This window comes from Phyllopteryx taeniolatus, chromosome 3, assembly GCF_024500385.1.
Source record: "Phyllopteryx taeniolatus isolate TA_2022b chromosome 3, UOR_Ptae_1.2, whole genome shotgun sequence".
Classification (NCBI taxonomy): domain Eukaryota; kingdom Metazoa; phylum Chordata; class Actinopteri; order Syngnathiformes; family Syngnathidae; genus Phyllopteryx; species Phyllopteryx taeniolatus.
The window spans coordinates 32,939,992-32,955,853 of NC_084504.1; the positions used below are offsets into that span (position 1 = coordinate 32,939,992).

The 15,862-nt window shown below is 41.7% G+C and overlaps 1 protein-coding gene across 4 annotated transcripts; it reads right to left on the reverse strand.

The window, feature by feature from the left end:
- Nucleotides 1–1,696: 1,696 nt before the first annotated feature.
- suds3 (SDS3 homolog, SIN3A corepressor complex component) lies at nt 1,697–15,622 on the reverse strand. 4 transcript variants are annotated; one of them, XM_061768906.1, is made up of 12 exons: nt 15,248–15,622; nt 12,569–12,638; nt 12,412–12,467; nt 12,232–12,303; nt 11,157–11,176; nt 10,895–11,051; nt 10,727–10,822; nt 10,083–10,144; nt 9,981–10,002; nt 5,059–5,164; nt 2,032–2,116; nt 1,697–1,947 (listed from the first exon to the last, which is right to left on the reverse strand). In XM_061768906.1, exons 1-12 carry the CDS (start codon nt 15,444–15,446, stop codon nt 1,849–1,851), a joined length of 1,044 nt encoding a protein of 347 aa, XP_061624890.1. In that variant the 5' UTR covers nt 15,447–15,622; the 3' UTR covers nt 1,697–1,848. The 4 variants fall into 4 exon arrangements, with proteins under 4 accessions (XP_061624890.1, XP_061624891.1, XP_061624892.1 ...); XM_061768907.1 differs by having other exon boundaries at nt 15,329–15,620; XM_061768908.1 differs by lacking the exon at nt 15,248–15,622 and adding an exon at nt 14,753–14,892.
- Nucleotides 15,623–15,862: the final 240 nt, after the last annotated feature.

The following is a 15,862-nucleotide window of genomic DNA, read 5'->3' on the forward strand; positions in this document are numbered from 1 at the left end:
TGATTAATCAGCCGATTAATTAAAAAAAATATATAGTGAATGAATCAACTAATGTTTTGGTCCCTAAAGACATGAATTACAGGCAGAACATTTTAATGTTTTACAATACTTTATCCTTTTGTATTTGTTTAACCTTACAACAGAGATAAAAATGGGCTGATTTCTCTTGATTTATTTTGCCAGTTTTGGGAAGGAATGTTTGTTTGAATGTCATTATCTTTGTCTCATGTTGCAATGTGTTTGTGTGGGGGGGGAAATAAGGGCCTATTTTTGCAGATTTGAAAAGAGCTACTAATAATTGTCTGATTAATCGGTCGGGCACCAATATAAATATTAAAAATCAATCAAATTAAGTTGACTTCGTAATGCAACAAACGTCAAAATTACGGGAGATGGTACAAGGAGGGAAAACCTCGGGTAGGTGCTACATCCGTGCACGCGCACAAACACATATGCGCACACGCTGATTCACCTGAACACACACAGACACACGCTTGAACACAGACACACGCATACAAATATACTCACACACATGCACGCACAGACATACTCGCATACATAGACATATATGAACACACACACACGCAGACACTCAACACGACACATTACATGCACGCAAACACTCACACATACACAAGCAGTCCCACACACACACACACACACACACACGTATAGATGGAGTGGAGTGCCGTCTGTTCGCCACCGGCTGTCGTCGTTGGCAGTCGGCGGTGTGCTCGCAGCTGGCGAACGTGCAGTGCGGCGAATTCTCAATTTGGAGTGTGGGCAGATGAAAGCGCCAGTACCAAATGGCGCATTCCGACTGGAGGAGGTCGGCGGGGGATTTGCTTCTTTCATTTCCTATTGATGCCGCGGGTGAGGTTTCGATGCAGCCGAGCAACAAGCGCCAAAGCGTTGCACGGCGCCGCCGAGACGAGACACCGACGGCTCGCGGCGCCACCGACTTGCGAGAGACCTCCAAGAGTCTTGCTCAAAATGTACACGCTGGCCACTAAAACAATTGCCTCAATAGCAACCCCAGGAATTTATTTTTATTTTATTATTGTTTTTTTTTTAATCCAGCCCCCGAAGCCAGTTCCATTTAGCGATGTGAAATTTGCTAGGCATGTCTATCATGAGTAAAAACCCACGAAAGTCTCAAGAAGCCATAGCCCAAAACACACAGGAAGTCAGCCATTTTGGTTCAAAGGCCCTTTCCAGGTGTCCTTCAAAGACACACTCATCCGAGTAGGATTGCTAAAAACGTGAAAAATCTCTTTGGGAATTCAGCCCCTGAATCCAGTTTCAATGAGCAACATCAAATTTGGTACACATCGATCACGAGTACACCCACGAAAAAGTCTCAAGAAGCCATGCCCAAAACAGAGTTCACCCCCCGAAGGCGGTTTCACTTACAAATATGGAATTTGGTGGACATGTCTATGACGAGTCGAGCCCCAAAAGTCTCAAGAGGCCGTACCTGAAAAGACGCCGGAAGTCAGCCATTTTGGTTTGAAATGGCCATTCTACATTAAATCCTCTCCACGAGAATCTTGATCGAACGTCTTGCGTGTGATGCAGGACCGAAATGTCTGAGTAAGACAAACGATTCAAATTCAGGGACAGCAACTAAGACCTGTAGTCCAACCTTCATGAAAAAGAAAGCTAATTCAGGACCAAAGACTGGAAAAACCCCACGTGACAGTTATCTGATTTATTTGGGAAAATGGATAAAACCAGAGAAGACGGCTAAAACAAATGTAACAAGCGGGTGAATAAATGTACAAGTAGGAAGGGCGGGGGTTAATGTACAGAGTTTTTTTTTGGGGGGGGGGGGGCGTGTTTTTTTTTTCACGCCGCCGACCGCCGCCGGATGACGAAGGCTCCCCTCTGCAGCTGTCCCAAGTAGATCCTCATCTTCGTGCTGTCGCTCGTCTTCCTCACCCAAATCTACCCGACGACAAGCACAAAACGACGTTCATTAAAACCAAAAGACGCCATCCGACCGGCGGGGTCACGGGAAGGAGCGCCCACCTCGTTGGTGGCCACCGAGCTGATGACACAACTGATCTTGGTGTTGTCTTTGGACTCCAGATAGATGGCCTGGCTCTTGTGGTACCTAAGGGGGGTTGGGGGGGGGGGGGCGATGAGGACGACAACGACACACACACACACAAAGCACAAAGGCCTTTAACTCATTCGCTGCTTGGACATTTATACGCTTATTTTACCACAAAAATTATGAAAACAAATAGTTTTTCCTGCAAATACAAGGGATAGCCGCCCCCTCGCCCCCAAAAAATCTACAAATCAATACATTTAATTCCACTGTATTGTACAATATTAGTAAAACATGGAGTTACAAAATACACTCAAAAATTGTTTCCATGCTCTGAGCTGAGGTGCATCTTCATCTTCTTCTTTTTTTTTTTTTTTTTTTTTTTAAAAACTGCTTTCTCGTTGTCATCATGAGGAAAAATGAACTGCATCAGTGGACAAAGACGTGGTAGATAATTGGACAATCAGTCCTGTGCTATTGATTTATCGTTGGGTGGGCACATTTGTCATGATGTTCTTAACAGAAGTCTTTTTTTTCCTCGCCTCAAACTGTCAGAGGGAAGTGGAACATTCGATCAAATCCGTCCATTTTCTTTACCGCTTCTCCTCACTCGGGTCGCGGGCTGCTGGAGCCTATCCCAGCTATTGCCGGGCGGCAGGCGGAGTACGCCCCGAACCGGTCGCCAGCCAATCGCAGGGCACTTAGAAACAAACGACCATTCGCACTCACACACAAACAAATACAAATATATGTGAAATGTTGCCTTGGAAGAGCACTCGTGGCACCATCACCAATTGCTAGCCTAAAAGCATAATTGCCTAGGTCATTTTTAACTTACTTTCATGATACCAATTAACAAAAAAAAACAATGTGCTTGTTAACAATTGTGTTTTTTTTATTTTTATTTTTATTATTATTATTATGTCATCCAGGTCATGGTAATCCGTAAATGTTAACTTGAGGGAACTGGGCTCTTCTTATCTGTTGAATTGTTTTTCTTGTTTTCCACAGACATTAAAAATGACCCAGGAAATTACTAGGCTAACGAAATATGAGGACAGTTCTAAGAGACCCTTAAAGTTTTCAACAATCGCATGCATATACAACCAATTTTGGGTGAAATACGTCAAATTGTGTGAGTGACCCAAAACGATTTTACTTAAAAGCGGCTGCCATGGACGCTGAAATGTTGCCATCCAGTGGTGACTACGAGCAGCACGCGACAGGAAATGATCCAATCTCATCTCAATGGTCTGGAAATGATGACTTAAGACAGGGGTGTCCGTATAAAATACTCATTTTATGACCTGATTACATAAATGTATAACGGTACACCAAAAAAATCACGGTTCTACCTTGGTTTGAAGTCCATGTTTCGGTTTAGGAACAAAATGCAAATATAAACAGGAACAGATAAAAACAGCAACCGTTTTCACTTTTTCTTTTTAGGAAAGCATAACAGAAAACGTTTGTCTTCTTTTTAGGAAAATAAGGTGGCAGACACGTGCAACACTAACAGTTTGAACAGTGAATCGTGATGCTATTCAAATCTCAAATCTCCCTTTCATAGCCAAGATTGTTGAGAAAGTTTTTGTTAATCAACTCAGCAATTTCTTGAACTTAAATGGACTTTTTGACAAATTTCAATCAGTGTTCCGAACTCATCACAGTACAGAATCTGTTCTTATCAAAGCGCTAAATGATATAAGGTTGACTACTGACTGAGGGAAGGTGTCAATTCTGGTCTTGTTGGACCTCAGTGCGGCTTTTGACATGTTAGCTCATAATACACTGCTGAACAGGTTGGAAACGTGGGTAGGACTAAAGGGAACAGTCCTTAAAGTCGTTCAGGTTCTACCTGGAGGAAAGGAGTTCTTTTGTAACCATTGGAAGTGTTCAATCTCATCGAATGGCAATGAACTCTGGGGTCACTCAAGGGTCAGGGCCTGTATATGCTACCCTTGGGTCAAATTCTTCAGAACTTGAATTTTGACTGTCATAGCTATGCAGATGACACACAGTTAGTTATATCTAGCAGCGTCTCCAGATGGCTACAGATCAATTGAGGTTTTGTGTCGCTGTCGAAAACGGAGAAATATCTGGATGAGCCAAAATTGTCTTCAATTAAACTGAGATAATTGTTTTTGGCAATAAAGAAAAGAGGATTGCTGTTAGTGAATACCTGACGTCACGCTCTTTAAAAACCAAAGATCAAGTCCCAAACCTTGGTGTTCTGATATATTCCGACCTGACTTTCAATAGTCATATCAAATCAATTACTAAAACTGCCTTCTACCATCCGAAGAACATATCCAGCGTGAAGGCTTGCATGTGTCAAGCAGACCAGGAGAAGCTCATCTGTGCCTTTATCTCAAGTAGACTTGACTATTGTAATGGTCTTCTGACTGGACTCCCGAAAAAGAGCATTAAACAGCGGCCGCTCATTCAAAATGCTGCAAAAAGTTGTTGTTTTTTTCTTTATTTTTAAATGCTTTTAATCATGTAAAGCACATTGAGTTACCTTGTGTATGAAGTGCGCTATATAAATAAAATGGCTTTGCTTTGCTAAAACACAAATATTAATATTACTTAAATTGTGAGTGGCTTTTGGATCGTGCTAGTTGTTTAAAAAAAACGTACATTTGGGAATAAATTGAGACCAGATCATTGCAGTTAGGAGTGTAACAACTAATCAAATTCATGAAACAACTATTTTGATAATGGATTAATCATTTACAGACCTTATTGAAGTTGAAATTGTCGGAATTTCAGCCTTTGAACAGTAAATATTCTGCTCCCGACTTAAAGGCTTCTTAGTGGACTTTGAATAACAATGTAGAATGGACCAATCGGAATCCGATAATTCACTCGTTCCCTACTCCTGAACCACGACGCAGACATTTTCAGAGGACATTTTAGAGAATTCTCAAGGAGATCCACCATATAAAAATTCCTACAGAGTTTCCTATCGCAAACTTTTCGAGCTGCAGTCGAGGACGCACCATCTCTTGTCGTAGTAGAGCCTCCCCTCCTCGATGCGAGCCTCGAAGCGCTGCGCCGGGTACTCCATGGGCGCGGAGGGCACGTGCTCCGGAGACGACGGCGACACTGCGGGAGGCGGGCGCACGGCGTTAGACAGGAAAACACGTTTACCAGAATCAGTGTGGTGAAAAAAGTGTTTGCGCCCTTCCTGATTTTTCGTGTTTGTCACACTTGTTGTTTCCCATCATCAAACAAATTTAAATATTAGTCAAAGACAACATACATTTTTTCAATGTTTTTTTATTTTTAAGGGAGAAAAAAATAGAAAAACCTAGCTGGACCGGTGTGGAAAAAGTGAAAAACCTAAGAAGGGGCTGGGCTGAGTTCTGGTACGTACCCTTCAAAATAAAAGCCTACATGCTTAAAACAGGAAGTCAAGTTAAAACTTGCACATAGCAACCATTTGACATGATTACACAGTCCATCGATTTTCTGAGCCGCTTCTCCTCACGCGGGTCGCGGGCGTGCTGGAGCCTATCCCAGCTGTTATCGGGCAGGAGGCGGGGTACACCCTGAACCGGTTGCCAGCCAATCGCAGGGCACATAGAAACAAACAACCATTCGCACTCACAGTCATGCCTACGGGCAATTTAGAGTCTCCAATTCATGCATGTTTTTGGGATGTGGGAGGAAACCGGAGTGAACATGTGAACTGTGAGGCTGACGCTCTAACCAGTCGTCCACCGTGCCGCCGATTACACAGTCGCAAATAACTATTTAAACAATGCTAGTTAATGAATATGAAGTCAATTGGGTTAGTTGCACACACATCGCCTTTTAGTTCATAGGTTTGACATTGATACAGTCAAGTCAAATGTTCATTTTCGCTAAGAAAATGGATAGTCATAATTTGGACACCCTTTATTTAAACCATACAAACGTTTTTGACCCAGCCCCCTAAAAGAATCGGAATCGCTCAAATTCCAACGATACCCAATCCGAAGCACGAAGCGCCTTTTTAAGATCATGCCGCAGCATCTCAATAGGATTCAGGTCAGAACTTTGACTAGGGCACTCCAAAGTCTTCCTTTTGTTTTTCTTCAGCCATTCAGAGGTGGACTTGCTGGCGTGTTTTGGGTCATTGCCCTGCTGCAGAACCCAAGTTCGTTTCAGCTGGAGGTCACAAACATTCTCCTTCAGGATGACTTGGTAGACAGCAGTAATCATGGTTCCATTTATCACAGCAAGTCTTCCAAAATAGCCCCAGACCATCACACTACCACCACCATATTTTACTGTTGGTACGATGTTCTTTTTCTGAAACGCGCCGTTACTTCGATGCCAGATGTAATGGGACACACACCGGAGTATATTCCCAAAAGTCAAACCAGCAATGGTTTTCATCTTGGAACTCCTGCCATGCAGGCTATTCTCTTTTTTTCTGCCGGAGTCATGAACACTGACCTTGAACTGAGGCGAGTGAGGCCTGCAGTTCTTTGGATTTTGTGACAGGGTCTTTTTGTGACCTCTCGGATGAGTCGTCGCTGCGCTCTTGGGGTAATTGTGGTCGGCCGGCCACTCCTGGGAAGGTTTGTGTTGTTTTGTTTTCGCCAATTGCGGATAATGCCTCTCACTGTGGTTTGCTGCAGTCCCGCCACTTTAGAAATGGATTTATAACCTTTTCCACACTGACACTTTCTCATTTGTTCCTGAATTTCTTTCGATCACGGCATGATGTCTAGCTTTTGCGGATCTTTTGGTCTACTTCACTTTGTCAGGCCGATCCTATTGAAGTGATTCCTTGACTGAGAACAGGTGTGGCAGTATCGGGCCTGGGAGTGCCTGGACAAATTCATTCAACTCAGGTATGATAAACCACAGTTATCTTTTTCCTGAAAAATAAAAACCATTTCAAACTGAATTTTGTGTTTACTTGTGTTGTCTTTGACTAATATTTAAATTGATTTGATGATGGGAAACATTTAAATGCGACAAACATGCGAAAAAATAAGAAATCAGGAAGGGGGGCAAACCCTTTTTCACACCACTGTATTTCCTGTATACCATACAAGTAAAGGCCTCCGATGTTCAGGAGTGAGCGCAAACCCGTCTAATGTACATGTTTTGTTTTGGTGCCAAGGAACTGTGTTGGCATAAGGGGAGGGGTTTCATTTAGTCAGGCCATAGCCCTGTTTAATATTAAAAGTAGTGCTTTGGCGCCATCTTTTTTCATCTAAGCAACGATGTTGAGGTCGGTTGGGGAGCTTCGTTTAGACTTAAGTAGTGCTTTGCCGCCGCCTTGTGGCACTTTGGGGTCAGGGAACTCTATTGAGTCGAGGAGCTTCATTTAGACCAGGGGTGTCCAAATCATTTTTGTCACGGGCCACATCGTAGTTATGACTTCCCTCGGAGGGCAGTTATGACTGTGAACCCCTGTAAATGAATTATCAACTCATATAATTATTCATTATTCAATTTCTTAATGTTAATACAAGTGAAGTCAAGTTGCAAATTTTATATTTTCGCAAGAAACGAAGTCGACGCACGATTTTCTTTCGCGGGCCATATAAAATGATGTAGCGGGCCGGATCTGGCCCTCGGGCCACCAGTTTCACACCTGTTATTTAGACAAAAGTAGTGTTTTGGCACCATCTTGTGGCATCTTGGTGCCAAGGAACTATGTTGAAGTGAGGGAAGGAGCTTCATTTAGTGAGGCCAGAGCACTGTCAACAACTCCAATTCCAATGAAGTTGGGACGTTGTGTTAAACATAAATAAAAGCTGAATACAATGATTTGCAAATCATGTGCAACCTATATTTAATTGAATACACTACAAAGACAAGATATTTCATGTTCAAACTGATAAATGTGATTGTTTTTAGAAAATAATCATGAACTTAAGAATTTTATGGCTGCAACACGTTCCATAAAAGCTGGGACAGGTGGCAAAAAAGAGTGAGAAAGTTGAAGAATGGTCATCAAACACGTTTGGAACATCGCACAGGTGAACACGCTAATTGGGAACAGGTGGGTGCCATGATTGGGCAGAAAAGGAGCTTCCCTGAATTGCTCAGTCATTCACAAGCAAATATGGGCGAGGTTCACCTCTTTGTGAACAAGTGCGTGAGAAAATAGTCCAACAGTTTAAGCACAATGTTCCTCAACGTACAATTGCAAGAAATTTCGGGATTTCGTCATCTACGGTCCATAATATCATCAAAAGGTTCAGAGAATCTGGAGAAATCACTGCATGGAAGCGGCAAGGCCCAAAACCAACATTGAATGCCCGTCGTGACCTTCGATCCCTCAGGCGGCACGGCATCAAAAACCGACATCAATGTGAAAAGGATATCACCGCATGGGCTCAGGAACACTTCAGAAAACCAATGTCAGTAAATTCAGTTCGGCGCTACATCTGTAAGTGCAACCTTAAACTCTACTATGTAAAGCAAAAGCCATTTATCAACAACACCCAGAAACGCCGCCGGCTTCTCTGGGCCCGAGTTCATCTAAGATGGACCGATGTAAAGTGTAAAAAAAAGTGTTCTGTGATCTGACGAGTCCACATTTCAAATTGTTTTTGGAAATTGTGGACGTCGTGTCCTCCGGGCCAAATAGGAAAAGAACCATCCGGGCTGTTATGGACGCAAAGTTCAAAAGTCAGCATCTGTGATGGTTTGGGGATGTGTTAGTGCCAATGGCATGGGTAACTTACACATCTGTGAAGGCACCATTAATGCTGAAGGGTACGTACAGGTTTTGGAGAAACATATGCTGCCATCCAAGCGACGTCTTTTTCACGGACGCCCCTGCTTATTTCAGCAAGACAATGCCAAACCACATTCTGCACGTGTTACAACAGCGTGGCTTTGTAGTAAAAGAGTGCGGGTACTCGACTGGCCTCCCTGCAGTCCAGACCTGTCTCCCATTGAAAATGTGTGGCGCATTATGAAGCGTCAAATACGACAACGGAGACCCCGGACTGTTGAACAGCTGAAGCTGTACGTCAAGCAGGAATGGGAAAGAATTCCACCTCCAAAGCTTCAACAATGAGTGTCCTCAGTTCCCAAACGTTGATTGAATGTTGTTCAAAGAAAAGGTGATGTAACACAGTGGGAAACATGAGCCTGTCCCAGCTTTTTTGGAACGCGTTGTAGCCATCAAATTCTAAGTTAATTATTATTTGATTAAAAACAATCAAGTTGATCAGTTTGAACATGAAATATCTTGTCTTTGTAGTGTATTCAATTAAATATAGGTTGAACATGATTTGCAAATCATTGTATTCTGTTTTTATATGTTTAACACAACCTCCCAACTTCATTGGAATTGGGGTTGTAATATAAAAGTTCCACCAAGATGGTGCCAAGGAACTATGTTGGCCTGAGAGGAAGAGCATCATTTAGTCAGGCCATACTCCTGTCTAATGTAAACATCATTCTTTGACGCCATCTTGTGGTATCTTGAACTATGTTGAGGAGCTTCATTTAGACAAAGGAACTGCTTCGCCGCCTACATGTGGCATTTTGCTCCCAGGAAACTTTGTTGGAGTTGAGGAGACAAAAGTTGTGCTTCGGTACCATCTTTGTGCCAAAGAACTATGTTGAAGTGGGGAGAGGAGCTTTATTTAGTCAGGGCCTAGCCCTGTCGAATACAAACATGCCATTGTGTTGCATCTTGGTGCCAAGGAACTAAGTTGAAGTGAGGGGAGGAGTAATTCAGTCAGCTCATAACCCTGTCTAATAGGAAAGTAGTGCTTTGCCGCCATCCTGTGGCATCAATAGGCAATTGGAATCATATCTTGGTGTCTATAAGGTTTAAACTATGTATTAATAAAACGTTTTTTGTTGTTTTTTTAAATGCTGAATCCCGCCAACAACTTTTTTTCACCACGCCCCCTCTCCAAGTTAGATGCGTGTCCTTGTGGGAGTCGAGTCGTACCTGCTCGTTTCGGCGACTTGAGCTGCAAACACAAGACAAGGCATTTAACCAAACACAAAATGGCTCAACACAACTTTTTTTTTAAATAATTAAAATATTAACCTTATTTAACGTTCGGAGATCTTCCATGATTTGGTCGTCTGTTAGCAGATAATTGAGCTGTGGTGTGAAGAGTTAAGGTACGCTGAAAAAATTAACAATCAAACGTCTTTGGAAACAACAACAATTTTAATCACAGTTACCGTATGTGTAAAGATTCCGAATAAATAAGTTTGAATATGACGTGTTTTGCTTGTATATACAGTGGCGCAGTAATATGAGTCGTTTTTCGCAGACAAAGAATACATGCCTGTGAGCATTGTTATGCGGTCTGTCTACATGTGTTGCTCCATCAAACTGCAACATCGATGCTAGTTTCGTGGAACGACGGCTCACATCCCGAAAAAAGTCAGTAACACTGGACAATATATTTTTAGATGTGGCATCTGTAAAACTGACACTGAACTTCAAATCGAAAGTATTTATGAATGCATGTTGTTTTTTTAATTACTTCAAGTAAAATGTAAAATTCAATTTGCACTCGATATGCAGTGTATATCATTTTTCAAAACTAACAAAGTAAATAATACAACAGAAGTCACATTTCTAAATAAAACTAATTAATACATTTATTACATAGACAGCTGGCACTCTTTGCAGTTGTGCAACTCCACCACACGAGGCAGTGTGTACATCATAAAGGATATCAGGCGCTGGCTTTCGTCTCTTGTCCGGAATTGGCACGGGGTCATTTGGTCTTCTCCTCAGCTTCCGGGTCATGATGGGCTTGACCTCCATGGAATCTGATGAAATTATTTTTTTTTTTTAAATCTAAATCTGCCGTTTGACAAAAGAGATTTTCGGAAAAGCCTTACCGCCCGTGAGTTCCATGGTTAACTTCTCGTTCTCGATCATCTTCTTCTTCTCTTCCAGCTCGGCGATGAGGTTCTCCTTCAGCTCCACCTTTTTGTCGTCAAACTCCTTTACCGCCGCCTTCTTCTCTTTGATGTAGTTCCTCTCCACCTGCTCTGTCTGAACGTGACGCATGCAAGTCATGGCCAAGTGCAAAGTTTAAAAAAAATAATAATACAAAGTTACAGTGATTTGTGATGTTTGACTATTCACAAGCTAACTCACCTCCAGCTGGAGAAAGAGATCTGCAAAGGACAAACAAAAACATCATCATCATCATTATTAGTAGTAGTAGTATGTCACTTCTACAACATTATACTTCATATGCGTCATTTAGCGATATAATATTACGAGAATAAAGTTGTATATTAGGAGGCGGGGGCATAGCTTTTTTGTTATAAAAAGTTTTACATTTTTGAGGAATAAAGTTGACTGTTCAAGGAAGAAAGTATATTTCTGAGAGAAAAAAAAGTTTCACAAGTAGTATATATTGAGAGGAAAAAAAGTGCAACTCTTACAAGAATTATTTCATATAATTGAATCTAGAAATTTTTAATCTTACGAGAATAGCTGTCTATTTTTAAGAGAAAAAAGGCAATCTCAAGAGCCTAAAAAAATTATATTTTGGAGACAGAAGTCAAATTGTTGATTAAAAAATAGGTATAATTTCAAGGAGGTATATGTCAAGCGATCAAAAATCGGGGTCGATCACGTTATTTTTAGCTGATCGAGATTGGGTGAAAAAGATCGGTTTTATTCATTTTCTGACATTTTAAATTTTCTGACATCCCTAATTTCAAGATAAAAAGCTATCATCTTTCAAGTCTATCCATCCATTTTCTACACCGGTTCGCCTCTCTCGGGTCGCGGGTATGCTGGATCCGGGTTAGAAACCGGAGTACCCGGAGAAAACCCATGCAGTCTTTTAAAAGGGAATTTTTTTTATTTTCGAGATAGTGTAGTAAAGTTACAGGAATAATATATTTTGAGATTTTTTTATTTTTTTTTTATTTTTAAGAAAATAAGTAAAACGTTTTTAAAAAAAAGTCAAAAACCTACCAGAATAAAGTTGTATATTTTCAAGATTTAAAGTGGTAAATTTGTTCATTTCGAGACAAATCCGGTAATATTACAAGAATAAACTATTTTATTATTTTTATATATTTTGAAAATTAAAAGTTGTAATTTTAGGGGAATAAAATTGTACATTTTTTAGCTAAAAAGATCTTTGGAGACCACAAAAAAAAAAAAAAAAAAAAGGCTGTATAAAAGTGTCAAGTAGGCCGTCCTCATTCCTCACCTGCGTTTCGCAGCCTCTCTTTGTATTGCTGATCTAACTTCTTCATCCTCTTCTGGTACTCCTGTAGCGTGCCTGCCCAAACAGCAGGGACATTGGAAAAAATTTTACTTCAACAAATGAACAACTTCGTGCACTCAGATTAGCATTTCGCATCTAGCATAGCTAGAAGCCCAACGGCACCTTCTTGTAACTGCTGCAGTTGTCTTTTCAGAGAGGCCAGCTTGTCCTGGTACATTCTGTAACGGACACACACACACACACACACACACACAGGAGGTGATATCCTCCAGTACGTCCATCACAAACACCTTGAAAATAGTTCAAGCTCAAGACGTACTGCTCTTTGATTTCCACATAGTCGTCTTCGTCGTGCTTGGCGAGGTCCGTTTCGCTAGCGTCTTCCGTGTCTGCAAGGACAACGACGGGAGAAGGAAAAAAAAAAAAAAAAAAAACATTCAACTTGTAACGGGAGAAGCACAGCTTGTAATACTTTCCAGAACAGATCAGGCCGTTCCCCAATACGACGCAGCCATGCGCCGATACTGATAAAAATGCTCCGATACTACGACACCGATACCACGTCACAAGCCTGACATAATAAACCTTCCCAGCAGATGGCGTAAAAGCTACATTTGCCGCGTGGAGATAATATTTTCAAGCAAACGCTGAGGACAACACTTTGACCTGATTGCAAATTATGCTCTGCAAAATAGTTGATTTGCGGCAGGGGGTCATCCGGCAAACAGGTTTTTCCAGCCCCCCACCTGCCTCCCTGGTGGATCCTGCCAGTTGCTTTTGTATTAGGGTGGGATAACCCACAGTACGGTCCGTAACTTGGTTTTTGTTTCATCTTCGTAAGTGTTTTGGGCATCAAGAGGACAACTTTTTTTCCTCTCTCAAAATCGCCGCTTTATTTTGCCTGTCAGCAAAAACTGCATTTTGTAGTGTACGGACGGAATTGTATAACTTATTTCAAGTTAACCGTTATTTCAACTTGGCCCTTTATTCAAAAACTATTTGAAAATTAGAGTGCAGAAAATGCACAAACTCGTTTGGTCCGTGACATGTCAGAAAATCGGCAAAAGTGTTGATTTCGAATTAAACACGAAAGATGCTTTCATGGAGGTCTATAGAAATTGAATATTTACTGTTGAGAGGCTGAAAATGTTTGCATTTGGACACGTTTAAGTTAAACAAGGTCTCATCGATTAATGGCTGATCAAAATTGTTGTAAATTGATTTAATAATTGATTAGCTGTTGTTAAAATCGATTAATTGTTGCACCTCAAAAGTATCCTACACAGTGGGGCAAAAAAGTATTTAGTCAGCCACCAATTCTGCAAGTTCTCCCACTTAAAAAGATGAAAGAGAGGCTTGTAATTTTCATCATAGGTATACCTCACCCACGAGAGAGAGAAAATATATATATATATATATATATATATATATTTGTATTGTTCTGAAAGACGATGCACATTTGAAAATAGAATTAATACAATCAACAATAACTGGAGAATGAAAATGTTTACAATCCAAGGTGTCTTCATTATCCCAGACGGGGCAGCTTGTTTATTTTCTATCTTGTACCACCAAAAATACTCAGGACTCCAAACTAGTGCACTGTTGTTATATTTTTCTACATTTGTTGCACTGTCAAATGAAAATTGTTTCCCCTCATTTCCTTCATATGCCACTATCATGTTGGGGTCACCGTTTTAAATATTGACTATGAGGAGTGTTGTCAACAAAAATGTTGAACGACTCTCTAGCTTCTTCAGTTTTCAGTGCAGATGCTTTAAAAACATTTTTAAAACAAATAATAATGTTACGAAATGGTGATAAAAATCGAGATCGGACGATATGAACAAAATAATCCAATCCCCGCTAGTGTGACCGGACCCACACGTTAACATTTAAAATCAAATCTGCAAAGACAAAACTCCTGGCAAGTATAATGGGCTCCAATTATTGACGGGTTTGTGGTTCAGGACGACAAGTGAGCGCCATGAACTTGCCAAGTTTCTGCACCATGTCTGCCATGTCTGCAGACACGATGGCTCGTGCGTGGCACTCGAACGCACGCAGGAGGCCGTGAACCCTCGTCCTCGGCTCCTTCGCCTCTCATTTGAAACCGGAAGTGACAAGGTGGCTAATACTTCCTTTGCCGCATGGACAAGAGGAAAAGCAGATAGCCGGCCGACCGACCGACCGACCGACCGCCCGGCTATCGAACTTGTCCACGGCTTCTTTCTTTTTCTTTGTGTCCTTCTTTCAAATAAAGCCAACCGGTGTCAGTCGGCTCGGCTAAGTGATCCCGGCCGGGCGTCGCGGAACTGACACAGCAGCTTTCCCATTTTATGACGTTTTTATTTCAGAAGGTAGCACAAAGCGAGTGCTAGCTCAAGTTAGCTCAGTCAGCTGTTTTGAGGACAGTGGAAAGGGGGGGGGGGCATATAATCGCGATTAAAAAGCGACACTAGACACGCCATTGTGGCAAACGTGTGAAGTTCTGAAAGCGAACCTGGGATGGCTGTCATCGTTGTTGTAGTCGCCGCGTCTCTTTTTTCGCCTTTCTGTGTAATGTCGTCGCGTCTCATTGGAATGAATGAGTGTTGTTATAAAAAAAAAAAAAAAAGGAAAAAGCAAAAGAGGGAGGGGGGGCAGCGCTCTGCTCTAGTGGCCGGACGTTTTCACCGCGTGCGTCTGCCTCAGTTTGCACTAATAGATAATTGAGCTATCGTTTAAAAAGTCGGTTTCGATGCGCGTGTCATTTAAATTGAACATTAATTCAAAGATTTAGGAAGACGTCAACGTGTTGTTACGTCATGTAGCCACATAGACTAAACAGCCATGTTAAAACGTGGTTCTACCTCAATTATTATGATTATTAACTAAATATATACTCGATTGTTAGCACTAGCGTGCTCCATCGCGATATTGATCAAGCTCCTCGAACACACTTCTAAACATACTATTCGTCATTACACAGCAAGAAAGAAGATGAGATTAGACGCACTAGTTGAGCCAAACTGAAAGTAGGTCATCCGAGCGAGCCCAGGCTGTGTTGTTGTTTTTCCTCGTAGTTTTCTTTCTTTACCTTCTTCCGAGTCTCTCCCTCTGAAGCTCCGCTCGTCGTCGTCGTCCACGCTGTCGAGCTCCTCTTCGTCGTTGTAGTAATCCACCGCGGACGACAGCAAAGCGGCGGTGGAAGCCATGGGAAATTGCTAAATTCACACACACCCCGTGTGTCCGAATGTAAACAAATAAAAATGAGGGGGGAAAAACACCCCCAAAAATAAACTATCGCTTTTTGGCTCTTGTTGTTGTTGTTTTTTGTGTAGCTCCGTTCGGCGCCTACAAAACCGAAAGGACCCTCACGCGAAAAGCTGACTACTACAGTGCCTGTTTGTGAATCGAGCACTTTAAAGGCCAAAATGGGAGAATATGATGTTATTTTCAGCATTGATTTAGCATTTTATTGTGACCACGTCATATTCTTTAAAATCATCGTAATTAATAGGCGTCGGGTAACGTTGGCAAGCACACATTCAAGCAGGCATGTTTTCCTTCACTTTTGACACATGGGTTAGATTGTGTTGCGGCGGCACGGTGGACGACTGGTTAGAGCGTC

Excerpts from the sequence above, each read along its gene's own strand:
- suds3 (XM_061768906.1), bottom strand. The coding sequence starts at position 15,446 with ATGGCTTCCACCGCCGCTTTGCTGTCGTCCGCGGTGGATTACTACAAC. Across the intron at positions 12,304-12,411 it reads ACTGCAGCAGTTACAAGAAG|GCACGCTACAGGAGTACCAG; the intron begins GTGCCGTTGGGC and ends CTGTTTGGGCAG. Across the intron at positions 11,177-12,231 it reads AGAGAGGCTGCGAAACGCAG|ATCTCTTTCTCCAGCTGGAG; the intron begins GTGAGGAATGAG and ends TGTCCTTTGCAG.